Genomic DNA, 22,852 nt, shown 5'->3' with positions numbered 1-22,852 from the left:
CAGCATACAACAAATTTGAGATATTCCATCCATTACCATTCATTACAAACACCATCCCCCTCTCCATTACTCATGTTTTTACTTCTCGCATCACCCCATTCATATATATATTGAACAACCATGGGGACATCACACAACGTTGTCGCACGCCTATACCAATCGTGAACCTTTCAGTTAGATGCCCATTAACCTTTACACATGCTTCACTACCATCATAAAACCTCTAGACGGCACCTAGCATCTTACCATCTACACTGTACATGCTCAGAACTTTCCACAATCCTTCTCTGTCCACTTTGTCGTATGCTTTTTTCAGATCCATGAATGCCATAAGCTCTTTATGCTCCTTCTTACAAGCCTTCTCTGCTATCAGTCTCACTGCAAATATTTGATCCACACATCCTCTGCCACTCCTAAAGCCACCCTGTTCATCACTTACTAGGACTTCAGATATCTCTCTTTCTTTCTCTATAATAATTCTTCCATAAACCTTTCCTACCACACTCAGTAAACTTATGTCACGATAATTCTTGCACTCACTTAGCTTACCTTTATTTTTGTACAGGGTTACAATCACAGCCTTTTTCCACCCTGCTGGCACAGTTTCACTCATACATGCCTTCTTAAATATTGCCAACAAGCACATCATTCCACTGTCTCCACTACACTTAATCATCTGCTTTCCCATTTTTCAACCGCTTCACATCACTCTTCACCTGTGTGAGTGCCATGTCTCCTGGCACTGCATTCCTTCTCTGCACACCCCCAAAACCAGTCATGTTTACAACTGCTCTGCACTCTCAATTCCCATTCATCAGGCTTTCAAAATATTCTTTCCATCTGGTCTCCATGGGTTAATACTCTGCCACCTACATCCTTCACACTGTCACATTTCTTTCCACTTTCACTTCTACATTTCTGCACCTTTTTCCAGAATCACTTCCTATTTTCAGAGTAGTTTGCAGTCATTTTTCTTCCTAGATCATCATTTACCTCCTCCTTTTTCCTCTTCACTAGTCTCTTTACTTGCTTCTTGCTCTCAATATATTCAGTTCATATTTCAACTGAACCCCTGTCCTGTAACCACTTTAGCCACTTCTTCCTCTTTTCCTCCACTGCTCTCTTAACCTCATCATCCCACCATGCCGTACCTTTCTTCTTCGTTGTTACTCTTGCCATACTACACATGCTTTAGCATTCCTAACTAAACAATCCCTATATGCATTCCACAGGCTGTCCAGATCCATTTCATTCCAATTCACTGATTCTAACTCCTCCTCTACTTTGGTTCTGTAATCATCTGCCATGTCTTTGATCCTCAGCTTCTCGGCTTTCAGTCTTTCTCCCTGACTGCTCCTCTCTCTCCTGATCCACCTCACTCCTCTCTACTTGATCTTGCATACCACAATCATATGATCTGACAGACTTCCACATCGTCCTCTCACAGCCCTTTTATCAGCAACCATCCTCAGCATCGGCCTCTTTACGAGCACGTATTCAATCAAGCTTCTTTCAACACGAGCCCTGTTCCCTCTATACCATGTATATCTATGTGCATCATTATATATATATATATATATATATATATATATATATATATATATTTATATACTGTATATATATATATCGCCAACTTTATATATTCATTATACAGTATAATTAATTATAGATATAATTGTATAATTAATTATATACTCAGAGTAGTGCTGCTCTCAGGTGACTGCCCTTTCCTCTCTTCCATCCTTCTTTCCATCCTTCCTCTTCTGTCTTTCTTTCATCTTCCTTCTTTCCTCTTCCTTCTGTCTATGGGGGGTGACTGTACACTGAGTGACAAGCCAAATGGTTTGGTTTCCTGTACACCAGGAAACCATTTACTGCACTGGGTGGTAACCATATAACCAAAGTATGGTGCTTGGTGGTTTAGTGGACAGTTGAGGCACTCCAATCAGATTGAGCCTGTGCAGGTTTATATCCAAGGGGTGGATGGGGATTATTGCTCATGTAATGCCACTCAGGGATGAGTGAGGCTTGTCACTCTTATCTTAAATGCCAGGACCAACATGCTTAGCCCCGGGCTCCTGCGCTTTTCATGGGGCAACACTGGATTAGATGATGGATGGATGGATGAATTATAAATATACAAGGGGAAATCTGATGCCCTGGAATTGGAAATTATAGAGACATAAAGATTTTGGACCAGATAGTGAAGATAATGGAGAGAGTTCCAGGAGGTATGATTAGAGAAAGAGTGAATATTGATGAGATGCAGTTTGAGTTTATGCCAGGCAAAGGGAGCACTGATGCCATATTCATTGTTCGACAGTTTCAGGAAAAATATATAGGAAAGAAAAGGGATCTATACTTTGTTTTTGTTGATATGGAAAAGGCCTTTGACGGAGTCTCTAGGGGGGTGGTGAAGTGGGCAATGGGAAAGCATGGGATCAAGGAGTGGCTGGGGAGGGTGGTTATAGCTACCTATTTGGGTTTTTGCGCTCTGGTAAGGGTGAATGGAGATTTGAGTAATGAATTTTCTGTGAATGTTGGTGTGCATCAGGGGTCAGTCTTGTGACCTGTGTTTTTTATCATGGTACTTGAAGCCCTCTCATGTCACTTCAGAAATGGAGTCCCGTGAGAAATGTGTGCCGATGATTTAGTGTTAATTGCAGAAAATGAAAGGAAGGTGGAGGAAAGATTTAGGAAGTGGGGAGATGGTATGGGACACAAAGGCTTAAGAGTAAGTGCAGATAAAACAAAAGTGTTGGTATCTAGGGCTGCTGGTGGTACTGTCAAAGAAGAGGGAGAATGGTCATGTGCAATTTGCCACAAGGGCATGGGAAGGAATTCCATCTTGTGCAGTGTTTGCAGTAAGTGGGTGCATAACGAGATGTAGTGGTATTAGAGGTAGACTGCGAGATAATGCTGATTTCATGTGTGCGGTGTGTCGGGGAGAGCATGTGAAGACTGTCAGGCTTGAAAGGATTGAACTTGCTGGTGAGTCTCTTGAGTGTATGGAAGAGCATTGTTATTTGGGAGACATGTTGTGTGCTGGAGATGGGGCTAGAGCTAGCTCTGTGGCTAAAGTGAGGAGTAGTTGGAAGAAGTTCAGGGAGCTGTTGCCTCTCCTGGCATTGAGAGGACTCTCCCTCCGTGCTAAGGGATCTTTGTATGCGGCATATGTTAGGAGTGTAATTCTGTATGGTAGTGAGACCTGGGCAGTAAAGGAAGAGGATATTAGCAGGCTTAAATATACAGAAATGACAATGATTAAGTGGATGTGCACTGCATCCCTTAGTGTTTGGCCTGGGCGGGGTGAGGGGTCTTGCTTTACAATAGAAGAGTTGAGAGGTAGGATGGGACTGGAGTGCATTGGTGTTATGATGAGGAGAGGTAGATTGAGATGGTTTGGGCATGTGAAGAGGATGGAGGATGATAACTGGGTGCAGCAAGTGAGAAGTGTTAACTTGAGGAGTAGGGTTGTGAGAGGTAGACCAAAAAAGACCTGGGATAAGGTCATTGAGTGTGACCTCAGGAATAAGGGACTGAATAGGGAAGCTGCCAGAGATTAAACAGCATGGAGAGCCACCATTAAGTGCCAATGCATGCGTGCATGCTGGAGCCTTTAAGAAAGAAACTAAACGAATTCTTACCGAACCACTAAGATGTCACGTTAACATGATTTTAAATATTAAAAATGTGTTTCCTTCATACATATTGAATACTTATTCAGTCACAGGCACTAAGAATACCTATATTGTTATTAATAATAAGCAAGAGGGAGAGATGAGTAGATGGAAATGACCAAAGCTGCAAGCAAGTGACTACATGCATAAGTTATATAACACGAAAGAGAGAGGCTGGTGCCAGATGTGTGCATATTTACATAAACATTTTATTGTCTCCACAAAAGGAGCTACAGGCACTAAGAATATATTATTTATTAAAAGGTGGGTGAAATGTATAGATGGATATGAGTAGAACTGAAAGCAGTCAACTAGCTGTGTAAGTTAGTTTAGACAAAGGAGACAACCTGGTGCCAGATGCATGAATATTTGCATAAACTTTTTATTATTTTCCACAGTAAGTGGTACAAACATGCACAAAACACAAAGGCAAGCATCACAAACCATTGCAACAGCTCTGGTACAGCAGCAAAGACGACAAACTTGATGATGAACTTAACGTGTACCAACACTGGGTGGCCTGCTGCCTGTGACTGAATTGGAGCCGCAGAGTGGCCGGCAGTCTTTGTTTTGCTGGTCATTGTTGGTGGCACTGGGGTGTTGCAGGGAGTGGCGGACAGTTTGAAAAATTTGGTTTCCGTGCATACTGTCATTTGACGCAGTTCGTCTATCCGTCCATCATCCAACCCTGCATTGCTCCATGAGAAGTGTAGGAGCCCGGGGCTAGGCAGATTGGTCCTGACATTTAAGATGAGAGTGACCAGCCTCACTTATCCCTCAGTGGCATTATGTGAGCAATAAACTCCAACCACCCCTTGGATACAAACCTACACAGCACCTTAATTACCCACTAAACTACCAGGTGCCATAATAATACAGTTAAAAATGGATATTGTTTTAATTCACACAGATTTTTTTGCTTTATCAGATGATGATGGAAAATGCAGCATCAGATAAATGGGGTTTCCTTTAATGCTTTAACTCAGTAGCTTTTTTTTTTATTTGTTTCATATTTTAAATTCCCTTTCCTCACCAACAGCAAACAAGCATTTTTGGAGGGACTTGAGGTGGATCAGTACATCTGGGGCATCATCACCACACTGGCATCATCCCCAGTGGACGAGGTCACCATGGACTCTTCAGCTTCCTGGCGCGCATCTGGTGCCAGTGGTGGGGCGGCAGGAAGCGGAGTGAAGGATGAAGATGGAGGCAGTGGGGATGGCTGCATGAAACGGTGGAACAAGGCCATGTCTCCAGGCAGCATGACACTACCCACCATGAGCAGTGTCGACATGGGACAATCCATGAGTCCATATGTCCCACCAGACATGAACAGTGAGTTTCATCTTTCTCAGACGAACTTTGGGAGCAGGGAACAAGTGGATAGAGAACTGATGGATACACAAGTAGAGCAAAATTTGAAGAACCATTGTATGCATCAAAATGAGTACCATATTATGCTTTCGTATACGGTTACATTATGCAGAATATTGCTGAGATGTAGAATAGTATACATTATTCTGACTAGCTGAATGTTGACATATGGGAGTACTACACCATAGCTTTTTGTATGGCCTTGCAATCATGTATAGATTGCATTTCCCATGTGTAATATACTTTATGAAAGATTCTTCCTTTTCTTGAAGCATTTCATGATTGTACAGAACGTTTACTTCAGTAGGATTCTGTTTTTCACTTGTTGCAGGCATCAACAATGGATCAATGATGAATATGATGAGCATGGGATCTGGGGGAGGTGGAGGAGCAGGACTGTCACGCTCTTCATCCCAGTTTGACCTGACCTCACCGGGGAGTGCTGGAGACTACACAGGACGAGGAACAGGGGGAGGAGGTGGCCCACTGTCCCAGCTTAGTGAGTCTGTGAGCAAGATGGATCCTCTTGGTGCAATGGAGAAGACTGTTAAGGATCAGCTGGTGCCTCATATGGGTCCCCCACCACCCACCACCACCTCCACCACAGTATCCGCCACAGCCTCTGCCACTCCCTCTGTTGCCACTGCTTCCTCCACCTCCACATCATCCACTGCCTCCACAGTGGCCTCTGCTGCGTCCACTACCTCTGCCTCAGCCTCCACCCCCGTATCATCATCTGCTGCTGCCACCACCACTGCCACCACCACTGCCACCACACCAACCTCATCTTCCACACAGGTATACACTTCCCTCAGGTTTCATGTGCACTTTGCTTCATGTAATTAATCATCATAACACTCACCTGCAGTATGCAATACATAATGGCCAGGATACTTTCAGTGGTTAAACCAGATTCATCATTGTGATATAAATATTGCACTTTGTCTATTACATGTAGCTGTAGCATGCATCAGTTTTCTTATTAGAGCAGTTGAAGTGTACTGTACAGTGTTTACACTTATTGCCTGTGTATGGTTTGCAGACTTAGATCCATATTGAAAAGTAAATAATAGAACAAAATATATGCTTTAACACACTTCTACCCCCCAAAAATATCTACATCTGACTGTATGTAGATTCTTTAGTACTGCCTCTCATTTGCTTCTCTTATATTAATGTGTATTTGTTTGTGTGTTGCAGGGGAGTGTGAGCAGTGTGCCTGGTCTGCCCCACACCCCCCACACCCCACATACCCCTCACACCCCAGGAGGTGTGGGTGGACCACCCAGTGTTCCCTCAGCAGGTGAGATCCTAATTTCTGATTGCCAGGGTCCTTTTTATTAGCTTGACTACTAAAGGTGGACAACTTTGTTGTTATGAAATTCCTTAACAGTATGTTGCATAACAAGTGATTATTTAATATAAACAATTTGGCATGTGATGTTTTTTTTTCTTTTAATGTGAGGAAGAAGGAACCAAAGGCAACGAGCCTGCAAAACTATTCCTTCCAAGAGAAAAACAAAATATAAGAGAGAGCCAAATTCAAGATCCGATCATATCCAGATGCCTGGACACACTGCGTTTGAAAAACTGGAGATCATTGGAAGTAGGAAATACAGACAGAGGGAGACAGTTCCAGAGTTTACCTGTTGCATAAATGAAGGACTGGGAGTAACGGTTAACTCTTGCATTAGAGAGTTGCACAGAAAATGGATGAAAGTTTGCTGCTAGACGGGTGCTACGCGCCCATCGTGAGGGTGGAGGAATGCATGCAGACAGTTCAGAGGAGCAGTGACCATTGAAGTAGCGATAGAAAAGAGATAAAGATGCAACAGTGCGGCGAAGAGACAAAGGTTGAAGGGAGTCAGTAAGAGGTGGAGAGCTAATGAGGCGAAAAGCCTTTGACTCCACCCTATTGAGAAGAGCTGTATGTGGGGAGCCTCCCCACACATGAGAGTTGTACTCTACACAGGGGCGGATAAAACCCCTGTATAGAATCAACAATTGTGCAGGGGTAAAGAAGGAACGGAGTCGGCTTAGCACACACAATCTCTTGGAAGCAGATTTTACAAGAGATGTAATATGATCTTTCCAAGACAAGTCCCGAGTAAATGAAACCCCAAGCATGTTTAAGGATGATGCAGGATTAAGCTGAATATTATCAAACATTAGTGGGTATACCCGTGGAAGATTTTGTCGGGTTGATAGGTGCAAAAACTGAGTCTTTGATTGTTGCAGGCACATGCACATCTGGCAACAACACCAGTACTACTACCCCAGCTGCCACCACACCTGCCCCTGACCCTCACACCACAGCCTGCAATGAGATGAGTGACCTACCCACACTCACCTTTGACCCCTTAGGTGGAGATGGACAGGACTCTCTGGATGTCAGTGTAAGTTCAGTTTTGTTCTTAGTACTTGATAAAAAATTAAATGCTGTTTGTTTGAATATTTGTAACTTAAACTTTTGTAATCAGTATTCTTCCTTTCTGGACATGAGAAGGTGGCATAGTTGTTAGAATGCCTTGACTAGAGTGATGGCCTTGCCATGTGCGTAGGTATCGCCAGGTAGCAACTAGAGGCTGTTCAGTTATGTAATGCCACCAGGGGGTATAGACTGGTAATCTACCCTAAAATCCACAGAACAGTAGGAGCCTAGTCTTGAACCTCTGAACTTCAGAGAGGGTAATATAGGATTGCCAGGGTCAGAAGGGTGTTTTCAAAATTGTACCATATTTTTTTCCCATTTTCACTTTGTCAGCACTAGAGTCATCCTCCAGACCATGTTTCCTGCTAATAGATTGGGTGAACAGGGTCCAGGAACAGGAAAAGGAAAACACAAAATAAATGTTAATTAGCAATATGCCTAGTGAAATGGGACATGTATTCATCTATTTATGTCATTGAGACCTTCAGAGTTTTTGCACCACCTCACAGATTGAGCCCATTCACATTTTTTACTTTGAGGAAGTCAGTCTTGTAATAACTGTGCCATAGAATCATGCCATTAACTTGTCAGGTAAAACTGATGTAAACCCTGCCATGTTCATCTGCAGACATAACTGTGCCATAGAATCATGCCATTAATAATCAGGTAAAACTGATGTAAACCCTCCCATGTTCATCTGCAGACATAATTCATCTGTCTTTGTATCTTTTTTGTTAGTTCACTTGCTACCTTAACTTTTAAACCTAGCTCTCACGTGTTCATTTGATAATGCAAGCCATCATCTTGGCTTTCCGACCTTTTAGAGTTCATCATTTACATATTCCGGTTTCACTGCCCCATTTTTTATACAATGTGTTGCCTAATATTCCATAATTGGCTGCTTTGGTAACCCATGGAAAAAATGCTGTGTTCATTAAGACAATTTGAGTATTTTGAAGTCACTCACTATTGTTAGTACACGTTCGTGGGTTTAATTATATTTCTAACTTTAAGTCATCGGATTGGCTGCTGCTGATAGGTAAAGTAAAGTGTGTGAGTATGGTTATGCCTCTGAGGTGGAGTCAGGATTGCAGGGGCTTGAATGATAAATGAGAGCGTGACCCAAGTGTGTATGTGGGTGTTGTTATGCTTTGAGGTGGTCAGGATTACAAGGGCTTGAATGGTAAATGAGATTGTGACCCATGTACTGTAATTTGGCATGCTATTGATAGTTCTCTCTTTAGGCCCTTCATGTTTTTCTCACTCTCTGGACCTACTTCACCCCATCTTGGGTTTTAAAAAAGGCCATGATGACAATGATGATGACCAACTTTTACTTTCACCATATGATGATGATGATGGTGATGATGTTGATTGTGATGATGACCAACTTTTACTCTCACTATGTACAAACAACAGTTAGTGTAATGTTATACTGACTGTAAGTTTATCCACAGGTATTCAATAGTGGTGTGGACCCAATGGATCCACTGGAGCTGTTATCATACCTAGAGCAGCCTGACTACAACACCCCACCCTCCTCTGGTGCATCATCCCAGGGTCAGGGAGCTGGTAACACTCCAGCAGGTGCAGGGCTCTCAGCTGCACAAGACACTGATGACATCCTTGCCCTCTTTGAGTGACATATTGGCCAGCTGGGACCCAATGGGGTTATTCAAGATAAACTAGAAATATGAAAAGAAAAGGTGCTTGGGTGTAATCTGAGAAGGGGGGAATGTTTTGATGATGGACAACAAAATGGTGCTCAGGCATTTTATGAAATTTTGTCTTTGTGATTTATAGCACCAGCAGACAATGAGATGAAGAGATGACTCAGGTGCTTGTACATGTGTTGCTGCACTTTGTGATGAAGATAAGGGTAAATGAAAGGCAGGAAATTCAGGTGCTTAGACATTTTTTCCTTCCGTGTTTGTGGCTGTGGCGATTGACACTGGCAGTGGTACATGTACATTTTACTTTTATGGTTTGGGATTTTGGAAGAACTGTGATACATGGAGGTGTTTACCTTAGACTTTGCAGTGTTTGCTCTTCACAGTCTCCAAAAATTACTGTGAGTGGGGGAAAGAAAAAAAAAGGTTATGTGAATGCTAGAAAACGAGGACCGTTACGTCTAAATGAAAGCAGCAGAAACTATTAACAGTAGTATAAGCAATGAAAGTGAGTGATGGGATTTGTAGCACGTAGGGAATGTTGTGGCAGATGCACATTCAAACACAAACACAAACTTGGACACTTTTGCAAAGAAATGTTTAGTTTGGGTGAAAATATACCTCCACAGACAAGTATGTGTGTTGTGTACCGTGCAGTTTGGGTAATTATGCCCACATTGAGGATTTACTGTGACCTGACGATAAAAGAAAAGTGGATCAAACACCAAGAAGGTATACCAGTTCAAAAAAAAAAAAAAAAAAAAAAAAAAAAAGTGTCGGCAGAGCAACAAGGCTTGAAAGTGGAATTTCCCTTTCATCATGCAGCAGTGTATATTTACCCACCCAAAAATGTAGTGGAGGGGCTGCAAGCCCTTTTACATGTTTAGCTCGAATGCCATGACAATTTTTCCTCCCCCTCCCCCTCAAGATGAAGTAGTTAGATCAGCAAGTTTTTGTAGAATAAAATAAATGATTGTGGCTATGCAATGGTGTCCACAGTAGCATCATTAATAAAAAAAAAAATAAAAAAAAAATATATATATATATATATAAAATTATGTATGTATATATATATATATATATATATATATAAAATTATGTATGTATATATATACCGTATATATATATATATATATTATATATATATAAAATTATGTATGTATATATATATATATATATATATATATATATATATATATATATATATATATATATATATATATATATATATATATATATATATATATATAAATATATGTATGTATATATATATATATATATATATATATATATATAAAGCAAATCAATATCATGACATCAAAATGACAATGTGCATAATGTTGTCTTCATTAGGAACTTGCAAATATTTTAGTCCGTGTTGGTTGTCCTCAGTTTTAGGAATTGAGATGCAAGAAGCATGTTTCACCGTAGGTTCCTACCCCCTCATCCCTGCCACCCCTCCCTTACACAACCGCATGTAAATAAAGACTCGCAAGACCAAACTAAACGGCTGGCTCATGTCATTGGGATAGTTTTAGTCTGACTGAATTTAGAGCAGTGTCCTCTGTGGTGGAGCCATTGTGGAGGCACCCTGACTTCTGTGCCTCAATACTGTCATAAAGAGTTAAGAGTTTCTGAACCCTATTGACACCTGTGTCTGCCTCGTGTGTTTCTTGAACACTGAATATAACGTAACAACTTATATCTTCAGCCTAACTGTAGGAAAAGTGTATGTGTACAGAAACACATAAGATTAGATACAATAGAGTCTAGCACATGTGAGATGTTATTTTTTTAATCAATGTATCCATTACACACAGGCATAACAGAATAAATAACCAATGGACCAGTTACTATAATGACACAAGTTGTTCAATAGTCTGAAATGCTCTTAAGAAGTGAAGATTTGATTAACTCCAAAACAAACAAAATGGCCTTGGTCATAAAACTTAGTAACAGCATTCAGATGAATACTTAACATTCTTAACTCTTACCCATGAGGAGAAACATCAGAACAATGCCAGGTAGTTCGCACAGTGGCACCACTTCAAGGCAACAACACCAAACTTGCCTGATCTGAGTAGGGCATGGAAAGATGTACATCATGCAACTTGCATGTATGAATCGAAGTAGGGGGCGCGCACAAGTAATCGGGGCCACAGTTGACTAACCTCACCCTTCACATTGTTATGGCAGTGCAGAAATCAGTTGATGGTACTAGCAAACTTTGAATGCATCAGTAATAGAATATGGGGAAAATGCTGGGACAATTTTGACTGTTGGTCACTTGTGATGTTCTCACTTAAATGTCCTGCCAGTGATAGAGCACCTCAAGGGTATCAGTAAAAATAGCTGCACATATGTTATCTGATTCAAGCATATCAGCCGCCAGTCTAGCCAATACCCAGTACAGGTATACTTAATCTAGTTTATCTGTTGAGGACAAAAAGATGTGAACATTACCAGTGAGTTCTCACATATTGGCATTGCATTTTCTAAAACAGATTGTCGTGATGTGAGGCCACTTAATTCTGATTCTGCCTGTTTGTAAAATAACTGAGGCCCAGGGTTTTAGTCCTGCTGGATCAAGCTCCCTATAATAAGCCGTTAATGTGAGTGCAGTTGTGAATGCAGTGTGATATAATTGAGGCTGACTAGGTGCACTGGAGGTTCACTGTCTAGACGAATTAATGCATTTATTTATAGGTTTATCATAATGTATCCTGTGTACCTGTCAGCCCAATGAATACCTTTTGTTATTTTATGGTTTAGTTTTTTTTTTATTTTTTTGTGTACATAGCTGTGTACAGAAGAAAAAAATATGTCCTTTTATTTATCTTACTGGTCTCACTCCCTCCCCCCCCCCACACACACACCACCCTCCTTTAGACTCCCTCAGTGCAGTATCTGAGCTTTAAACCTCCACTCCTCTTCCCTTGCTCTGTCTCCTCCCCTCTCCCTCACATCCCCACGTAGGCTCCACCACAACCACTGCAGCTCCGTGACCTCAGACCCCAGTTCTTGGTAGCGACTTTGGTCCCAGAAGACATCCCTTTTTTTTTTTTCTTTTCTTTTTTTTTTTTCTATACATATTATATATAGACATCCTTTTTTTTTTTTTTTTTTTTTTTTTTTTTTTTTTTAAAGTCTGTATACATATTATATATATGAAACTTTTTAGTGCTTCTTTTTACGTATATCCTCATTCGAGCTGTGTTCCTATCTATGGTTAAGAGTTTGTACTTTTAATTTGTAACTGCCGCCGCCTCACATTTTCTTCAGAGACCAAAGTCTAGCAAGGCTTCATGCATACTCTGTTGACTGTCAAGTGTACTGAAGCTTATATAAATTGTTTTTAATTTTTATGAAGATAGATTTATGCAGTTGACCAGAATCACTAAAAGTGTTTTTAATGTACTGTGTACAAAGCAAAGTGGTTTAACATTGTGATCTCAAGATTGTCATTTTTAAAGTTTAGGGAAATTCATACAATGAATTTTTAAACTGTTAGTGACTGTCAAAGAGTGTGTGGAAGCCCTCACTTCTCATGTAAACTGTACCAGAGAATTAAAAGATAGTTTCTAACTCAAGTAGAGGGTTTTATTAGCCCTTTTGTAGTACCTTTTTGAGTTGATGGAAGGAAGGAAGGAAAAATGATGAAATAGCAGCAAACCATAATATGGTTTTATGGCACAGTAGGAGCAGCTGGAAATTAATGCCAGTAAATACGTGGAAATGTCAAGAAGAGAGGTGTGACAGAAGAGGACAGTAAGGAGAGAAAGACGGGACAAAAAGGCCCCTTTTAGTTGCCTCTTACAACAAGCTAGAATACTGGGGAAGTATTCTTCCCCCCCCCCTCCCTTCCCAGGGTAGGGGGTGGAGCTGATGGAAGCAAACCTTGGGACTTGGAGAAAAAGGGAAAAACTTGAATAATGGTATAGCTCATTGCAGTGGACACATATAATAGTTCTCCTACCTTTGTGCTTTCTCTTTCTGATTTTGCGATCATATTCAACCTCTTTTTTTTTTTTTTTTTTTTTTTTTTTTTTTTTTTTTTTAAGTTGGGGGTTTAGATGTTTTTGACTGTTTTAGTCCTGCACACTGTCTGTGGTGCATACAACAAAAAGACGTCAAGTATTTATACTTTACAACCATCTTCAACAAAAGAAATTACATTAACATTTGTTGCAATTACGATTTTTTTTTTTTTAAATCTGAGGAGGAACAACAAGTAATTAAAGGTGAGCTGAACAGGGATTGTAAAAGTAAATTTGAAAACAGATTTGGAGAGAATAAAAATTGTGCTTAATAGAAATGCTTTGGCTAGTCTGTTCACATTAAGGTAGGATATGACAATATAAAAAGATATAGTGTGCTGGGGAATACACACACACACACACACATATATATATATATATATATATATATATATATATATATATATATATATATATATATATGACCGACTCTGGGCATAGGCTTCACAGCCTGATTTCAAGGCCCAGTAGTCCTCACCGCACACCTCTACATGTCACCACTTCGGCGCTAACACCCATCATCCATACTGAATACATGCTAGGGCTGTCTCATATAGGACTGATGTATTGGTATTAGCGGGGGTATTTTTACGACATGACGGCGGGTCTTCTGGTAGATCAGTAAAGTCTGATTTTTTTTTTTCTTTTAATGAAATTCAAATCCTTAAACTGTTCCCTGCCTCAGCGGGATTTGAACCCGGGTCCGTATGGACTGCAGGCCAACTTTCTACCGATTGAGCCACCGCCTCCCCCTATATATATATATATATATATATATATATATATATATATATATATATATATATATATATATTTTGCGAGACACATTATTCCCGTAAGGGGTGGCCAAAAACAAATAGCCTTCATGTTGCCCTGTCTCACGCCATTTCACTACCCTGCTCCTAGCTCACACCCCCCTCTCTCATATACCTCTCCACTCCATCCCTCTATCTCATCCTTGGCCTCCTTCCACACTGCTCCTCCACTTGTTGGAGGGACACAAGTCAAGTGTGAGAGCAGTGGAAATGAGTTATTTGAAAGGAGCATGTGGAGTTACCTGGAGAGACAGACTAACAGATGAGGAAGTAAAGGAGCATTGTGATGTGGACTTGTTAGGAGAAACACATTGAGGTGGTTTGGCCATGCGGAGAGAATGGAGAGCGAGACTGGCGAGGAGAATGCATGTGAATATATATATATATATATATATATATATATATATATATATATATATATATATATATATATATATATATATATATATATATATATATATATATATATATATATATATATATATATATATATATATATATATATATATATATATATATATAATAGAAGAAGGGAAAGACGAGAGGAAGGAGTAGTTGCAAGGAGAGTGGAAAGGTTACAAGAGGATGAGAAAAAGGCAGAGTATAAGAGAGAAGTGGAGCAGATGGGAGATGTGGAAGGTGTGTGTAGGATATTTACAGAAGAAATATGTGCAGCATGTAATGTGGTGTGTGGAAGGAAGAGAAGACGGAGGGGGGTGCAAGGAACAGCGTGGTGAACTGAAGAGGTGAGACAGGCTGTGGCACAAAAGAAGAAAGCATACAATGAATGGATGAGAAATAGGGGCGTGGAAGAAGTTGAGAGGCGGAAGAGAGAGTTATATGTAGAAAGAAAGAGAGAGGTGAAAAGATTAGTAAGAGAGAGTAAGAAGAGAGTGGATGAGGAATTTGGGAGGAATTTGAGTGTAAAGTGGAGGGACTGTAAGAAAATGTTCTGGAAAGAGGTGAAAAGAGTAAGACAGGGTGGAAGTGAAGTTAGCAGGGGAGTGAAAGATAAAAATTGTAGATTACTAGTGGAGAAGGGAGAAAAAGTGAGCAGATGGAGAGAACATTTTAAGGAATTGTTGAACATAGAGGATGGAAGTAATGCGAGTATAAGTGGCTGGGGAATGGCTGGGAGAAGGAGGGAGGTGAGAAGACAGGAAGAAATCAGTAGGATAGAAGTTGTGGAAGCAATGAAGAAAGTTAAATCGGGGAAAGCCCCAGGAATTGATGGAGTGTGTGGTGAAATGCTGAAGCATGGGGGAGAGATAGTAGTAGAATGGATGTGGAAGATGTGCAGATTGGCCTGGGAGGAAGGTAGAGTCCCGGAGGATTGGAAGTCAGGTATAATTAATCCCTTGTACAAAGGAAAAGGGAAAAAAGAAGTGTGTGGTAATCATGGGGGCATTTGTCTTCTTAGTATAATAGGAAAAGTGTATAGTAGGATACTTATTGACAGAGTTAGAGAAAGAACAGAGAAATTAGTTGGAGAAGAACAGGGAGGCTTTAGGAAGGGAAGAGGTTGTGTAGATCAGATATTCATTCTTAGATCTTTAGTGGAAAAGTTTCTAGAGAAGGGAAAGAAGTTGTATGCGGCTTTCATGGCTTTGGAGAAAGCATATGATAGGGTGGATAGACAAGGATTGTGGAAAGTGTTAATAATATATGGAGTAGATGGGAAGTTGTTGAATGCTGTGATGAGTATGTACGATGGTGAGAAGGCTGCAGTGCGTGTGGATGGTGAACTAAGTGAATTTTTCTCTTTGAAAGTTGGGTTGAAACAGGGATGTGCCATGTCTCCATGGTTGTTCAATCTGTACATGGATGGGGTAATAAAAGAGGTACAAGGTAGGGTAGTGGATGTTGGAGTGGCCCTGGTGAGAGAGGATAGTGTTTGGAAACTCCCTGTACTGTTGTCTGCAGATGATACTGTGTTGTTGAGTGAAGACGAAGGGGAGCTGCAAAGCTTGGTGGATGAGTTTGGGAGAGTGTGTAAGAAACGGAATCTAAAGGTGAATGTAGGGATGAGTGAAGTGATGGTCTTTGAGAGAGGTGAAGTCAGTGAATGTACAGGAAGGTTGGATGGTGAGGAATTGGAAAATGTGAGTACGTTTAAGTACTTGGGTAGTGTGATGAGTAAGGATGGAGGTTTGGAGGGTGAAGTGCTTGAAAGGGTACAGCAGGGAAGAAAGGTTGCTGGTTCTTTGAAAGCAGTGATAAGAAACAGGGAAGTGAGCATGGAAGTGAAAAAGTTGCTACATGACAGTATTGTGATTCCAACTCTAACGTATGGAAGTGAAGCTTGGACGTTGTTGGAAGGACACAAGTCAAGAGTGAGAGCAGTGGAAATGAGTTATTTAAGAGGAGCCTGTGGAGTCACATGGAGAGACAGGCTGACGAATGAGGATATAAAGGAGCGTTGTGGTGTGGATGTGGATGTGATAGGAAGCATTATGAGGAACACACTGAGGTGGTTTGGCCATGTGGAGAGGATGGAGGGTGAAAGACTGACGAAGAGAGTGTATGTGAGTGAGGTGGAGGGGGGAAGAGGGAGGGGGAGGCCGAGGATGAGATGGAGGGATGGGGTGGAGAGGTATATGAGAGAGGGGGGTGTGAGTTGGGAGCAGGGGAGTGAAATGGCGGGGGACAGGGCGACTTGGAGGCGATTTGTTTGTGGCCACCCCAAACGGGATTGAGGCGTCTGGCAATAGATAGATAGATAGATAGATATAAATAAGTGGTAGGTGGGGACGCTCACCATCCACTTACTCGATGTAGTGTTGCATTGGGTGTCTGCCCTTTCCTCTTTTCTTTCCTTCCTCTTCTGTCTTTCCATCATTCTTTACTTTCTTCTGCCTACAGGTGACTTTACAATTTTTCATCTGTCTTTCTTCCCTTATTTCTTTTCTCTTCCTTCTGCCTATGGGTACTCTACACTGAATGACAAGGCAAATGGTTTCCTGTACACCAGGAAACCATTTACTGTATTTGGAGAGAGAGAGAGAGAGAGAGAGAGAGAGAGAGAGAGAGAGAGAGAGAGAGAGAGAGAGAGAGAGAGAAGAACCCACGTGCCCCTTACTGCCCACAGGTCCCATGGCCAGCTTCCTTGATTGTTCATGCTTATAAAAATGCACAGTATACGAATTCCTTCCTTGCTAATACGTGAACTGGGGCTACGAATTATTGTCTATACGATTCCAGTTCCTGCCGTTTCCCCAGCTGGACCATCAGTGAGAAGAGGGTTCCCTGGACAGACGGTGGCCGCAACTGAGGGTCGCAAGAAACGCGCCCATGAATTATTATTGTTTGATTGACTGAAATGTTTATATTGTAAAAGTATTGAGTACATATACTCGTAGAACAAAAGGGGGGGGGGTGTCATGTTACACACACCTTCAGCAAATATGTCTTGCTTAACATGCTGGCAGTATTTGTTTTGCTGTCGAGTGCATTTAAATGAAGGGAAATTCTTACCCCCTTTCCCGATTTCCATAGCCTCTGACCATTCATATCTGACAGTTATGTTAATCCTCAGTGCCACTTATCTACCGTTCTTTCATTATCGTGTTGGTTACCGGTCAATTCTCCCACATTTCGAGCTTATTCGCCCACGGTACACGTAAGAGTCGGTTCGCTCTCACTGAAGTCAAATAGTCCACAGGTTTTATATGTGTTTATTTATGTACTAGATGTTATATAGGCTACACAAATTAAGTAAACTTTACAACTATTAAAGCCTATAAAATTATACAGAAAGGATGTTGTAAGGTTCTAGATATGTACACATGATGTCAAGTGACTGCTGTTATTAGAACCTGTAAAATTATATAATAAACAAAAGATATATGGTCATATATTATCTGGTCACATATCAGCTGCCGACTGGGTCAGTGAAATGGGTGCCAGGTCTCAAAAGTTGATCAGATGACCATCACCTATCGTCCGTGATCGTCTCTCATGTGCTCATCCCATTGAGTGAATATTTGGGCCTGCGACTCTCCATTTTTTTTTTTTTTTTCTGGGTCCTTCAGAGCTTGTTTTCGAATGCCAGCCTATGTATAGCCTACAGATGTTACTGAGATAAAATCAGGTAATATGCATACCTGGTGAATCTGCATAGAGCTACATCCTCCCTTACAACATAATCGACGTTATTACTTGCTCGCAAACACGCGTTAATTCAAATGCGGGAATCAAATATTCGCTTGTCACCGAAGTGCGCGTTCACACATGTGTTGAAACAGGTGCTGGCAACCTGTAAACGATCAAGTAGCCAACATGGTCGGAGTAGCAGCGTCCTGATCATGTTGGCAGCATCAAAAGAAAGTCTCAGTTGCATCGTATGGCCACACATATCGCATCATCTCTGCTGCCAGTAAGTTCGAAGTTGCAATGAAACATGTTGGCGTACGTATGTCCAAATACTGCTTCATACATGTATCCAAACATGTTGTAAGCTATGTTGTCAACACATGTTCGAGATCACGTGAGGACACGCGGACGATTTGACCGTATCTCAATAAACTAGAACGGAGTCTTCCCTGTAAGCGAAATATGACATGTGAGCAAAGTGACCGGACACGGTCATATTACTTTGTTGTATCAAAATTCATATACACGTTTCTTTCCTATTTGGCTTTCATCGTCATCCATAATGTTGGATGAGGCCTGTACTGAAAGGTAAATAATATAAAATAACTGTTTGTTGAGGTTCACCCAACTTGTCTCTGCCACTATGTTCGAGGCAGTGACTGCTGAAGTAGGCCTACCATTCACTGAGGATGGTGGGGGAAGAATACTTCGCCAGTATCCCTCTTTGTCGTAAGAGGCGATTAAAATGGGTCTTTTTGTCTCCCGTTTTTCCTTACTGTCCTCTTCTGCTCTTCTGTCCTACCTCTCTTGATATTTCCATATTTCTTTCGCCCTTTCTTTACCCTTTACTCCTACAGTGCCATTTAGCCATATTATAGTTTGGCCGTCCACAAGTACTGTAATAGAGGAAGCCACACTAAATTGAACACAAAGTTAATATATGACATACACTAATAAACACCATAGAATATAAAATGTTTGGGCCTTTTTTGTCGAACAAGAGAGAGAGAGAGAGAGAGAGAGAGAGAGATTGAAAAGCTGTAACCAGGAAGATGGCATTAGATGCAGACGTCTATAGATCTGACAGTAGAGGAACAAAAATAAAGATTGTAAATCTCCAGCAAAGAGAATTGGATCCTTTACGCTGTTATATAAACGTTCTGGTTCTTTAAACCTTTGTTTACAATTTGTGGATTTAGTCGGTCAACAACAAGAACTTGAGAAGAGAAAATGAGCTAAATATAATGTTCTGAGTTTGGTACTAGCATAACAGAGTTCAGTGAGAACACATGAAACCTCAGAACCCACCAAGCAAGGACTGGCTACTTGATAAGAACTTGGAAGACGAAGGTTTGCCTTGTTTTCTTGTGTCGTTTCAGGTTGGAAGATTTCCAGGTGAGGCAAATCTTCATCTCTCGTCAAATTTCCAGAATGGGACAAATACAAATGACTGATTTATAAGCAGCTTGATAGAAAGTACTGCCCAGATTGATATAGCGTCGTTTGATATGAGATGATAAACTTCAGGTTGATAATCATTGTGCATTGCCCCTCAATGTAAGCTTGTAGGCTGAGGTTTACTGATTATGATCTGGAGCAGTTGAGGGTGGTGGAAGGTGTGTGCAGTATATTCACAGAAGAAATCTGTGCAGCATATGAGGTGGTGTGTGGGGTGAAGAGAAGCCAAAAGAGGGTGCAAAGAACAGCATGGTGGAATGAAGAGGTGAGGCAATCTGTGGCACAAAAGAAATTATATAATGAGTGGATGGAAAGCAGAGGCATGGAGGAAGTTTAGAGACAAGAGAGAGTTATATGTAGAGAGGAAGAGAGGTGAAAAGATTAGTGAGAAGAGAGTGGATGAGGAATATAGATGGATATGAGTGTAAAGTGGAGGGAATAAGAAAATGTTCTGGAAGAAGATAAAGAGAGTTACACAGGATGATAGTGAAGTTAGTAGGGGAGTGAAAGATAACAATGGTAGATTGATTGTGCAGAAAGAAGAAAAAGTAAGCAGATGGAGAGAACACTTTAAGGAAATGTTAAACATAGAGAATGAAAGTACAGTACTGTAATGAGAGTATAAGTGACTGGGGAATGGCTGGGAGAAGGTAGGAGGTGAGAAGAGAGGAAGGGATTAGTAGAATGGAAGTAATAGAAGCAATGAAGAAAATCAGAATGGGGAAAGCCCCAGGAATTGATGGAGTGTGTGTGGTGAAATGCTGAAGCATGGGGGAGAGATAGTACCATAGTAGAATGGACATAGAAGATGTGCAGATAGGCCTGGGAGGAGAGTAGAGTCCAGGAGGATTGGAAGTCAGGTATAATTCTTCATCATCATCATCATCATCATCCAGGCTTGTGGTGCCCCATGAGAATCATAGAAGCCTGGGGCTAAGCAAGTTGGTCCTGACATTAAAGATGAGAGTGACCAGCCTCACTCATCATTGAGTGGCATTATGTGAGCAATAAACCCCAACCATCCCGTGGATATAAACCTGCACAGGCTCAATCCAATTAGACCACCTTAATTACCATATGAATGTGGAGAACCAAATCGATTGTGTAATTGGGAATAATGTGGTGAAGAATGTAGAAAACTTTAAATATCTGGAAACGATTGTATCATCTAATGGATCATTAAACAATGAAATTGAGGAGAGGATTAGACAGGCTTGGTGAGCTGTTGGATTGTTGAAATCTGTTTGGAATAATAATATGCTTTCGGTACATACTAAAGTGAAAATTTACAAGTCTATGGTTAGACCAATTTTAATATACGGGCATGAGTCATGGTACAGTACAATTGCAACAGATCAGAAAGTATTAGGATTTGAGAATAAACTATTGAGAAGGATTCTTGGGGTAAAGTGGCAAGACAGAGTTACAAATGCAATAGTAAGGGATATTACGAGATTGGAACCAGTTAATGAATATGTGAGACTGTCTCGCTGGAAGTGGCTGGGGCACATATACAGAAAAGAAGGTAGTTTAACACAGGATGTGCCAGAGTGGACTGCTAGAGAAAGAAGAGGTAGAGGTAGGCCGAGGGAAACCTGGTTGAGGACAATGAAAAAAGAAGCAGGAGAGGAGTGTTGGTTGGACCTGAAGGCGATGGCAAGAGACAAATATTGGTGGAGAGAGTTTTGAGGCCCTATGCATCCCGTGGGGTGCCACAGGAAATGATTGATTGATAATTACCATACCAACTAAACCACCAGGTGCAATAATTTGGTTACCACCCAGTTTAGTAAATGGTTTCCTGGTGTACAGGAAATCATTTGGCTTGTCACCCAGTGTAAAGTCACCCATAGGCAGAAGGAAGAGGAAAGAAAGACAGAAGAGAGAGTAAAGTCTTTCATAGGCAGAAGGAGTAGGAAAGAATGAAGGAAATAAAGACAGACAAGAAAGGAAGGAAAAAAGAAACGAAGAGAGGGAAGGGGAGATACTCGAAAGCAGCACTTCATCGAATGAGTGGATGATGTATTCCCCTGTACATTGAAAAAGGGGGGAAAAGAAGTGTGTGGTAATCACTGGGGCATTTGTCATCTTAATATAAAAGGAAAAGTATACAGTGTGGTAGGATACTTACTGACAGAGTTAAGGAAGTAACAGAGGAATTAGTTGGAGAAGAACAGGGAGGTTTTAGGAAGGGAAGAAGTTGTGTAGATCAGATATTCATCCATAGGGAAAAAAGTTATGTGCAACCTTCATGGATTTGGAGAAAGCATATGACACAGTGGATAGACAAGGAACGTGGAAAATAGGTATGTAGAATGTTTGGAGTAACTGGGAAGCTGTTGAATGCCGTGAAGAGTAGTGCTGTAACCGATTTGATTTGCCGAACTGATATAGTACATATATACAGCCTATATATATTTTTATATGTACACGCATGCACGCGTTCGTCTCACACGCACGCACACACACACACACACACACACACACACACACACACACACACACACACACACACACACACACACACACACACACACACACACACACACACACACACACACACACACCTAGCCTTCGTTTTTCGACAATCATTATTTGACAGTTCGTTGTTTTGACATTTATAAATCTATACCCTTCTTTGTTGTTTGACATGGTTATCCTTGCCATTTTGATAATTCAGAGTGTGCCGCCAGGCAGACCAGATGAGCTGCCCAGTCTCCTGTGCTTTGCCCTGCTGATCAGTTGCCTCCTCATCCATCAGCATTTCTATTTGGTCTCTTGGAATACTACAAAATCACCATGGCTCCACCCAAGACCCCTACTATTACCCCTGTCAAGCACAGTCATGTGCTCACCAACCTGACCGAGTGTTCTGCCATCGCATGGTCGGGTGACGATTGCACCAGTGATTAACGAATGCTCTTAATGCACGATGCTGTTTTGGTGCCAGTTTTATATAGCTGATGCACATAATAGTTTGCACTAGGTTAGGTAGCTTATAATCACTGGGGAGTCCTGGGGGCAAAGCCCCCTAGTTAGGGTTCAGGTCTTCCAGGTAGGCTTCCACTTTTGTTTATGGTTTTAAATTGAATACATATGAGTTTGTTTGTGGTGTCATGTCCAGTCGGCATCAGCTATAAACACACTATCGAAGGCATTCAGGCAGCTTTCCTTTAATATTGCAAAGTACTGTAGTTATATTTTGTTTGTTCTCCAACATTTTTTTGGTCGAAAATCAAATGTCAATCATCTGAGATGTATGTAGTATACTTTTTCCAGATCCTTAAATGCCATA

The 22,852-nt window shown here is 41.0% G+C and overlaps 1 protein-coding gene across 1 annotated transcript in view; it reads left to right on the top strand.

Moving 5' to 3' along the window:
• The window catches only part of tna (Zinc finger MIZ domain-containing protein tonalli), a 132,440-nt gene extending 122,272 nt beyond the window's left edge, over positions 1-10,168 (top strand). The window contains 5 exon segments of the mRNA XM_080268176.1: positions 4,720-5,015; positions 5,386-5,852; positions 6,255-6,357; positions 7,293-7,450; positions 8,943-10,168. Coding sequence (XP_080124302.1) covers positions 4,720-5,015; positions 5,386-5,852; positions 6,255-6,357; positions 7,293-7,450; positions 8,943-9,128 — 1,210 coding nt within the window. The 3' untranslated portion in view covers positions 9,129-10,168.
• Positions 10,169-22,852: the final 12,684 nt, after the last annotated feature.

This window comes from Coenobita brevimanus, chromosome 26 (genome assembly GCF_032717465.1).
Source record: "Coenobita brevimanus isolate Jiangsu-jjx chromosome 26, ASM3271746v2, whole genome shotgun sequence".
Classification (NCBI taxonomy): Eukaryota; Metazoa; Arthropoda; class Malacostraca; order Decapoda; family Coenobitidae; genus Coenobita; species Coenobita brevimanus.
The sequence above is the reverse complement of the archived record's forward strand: the minus strand, read 5'-3'. Positions and strand labels throughout refer to the sequence as shown.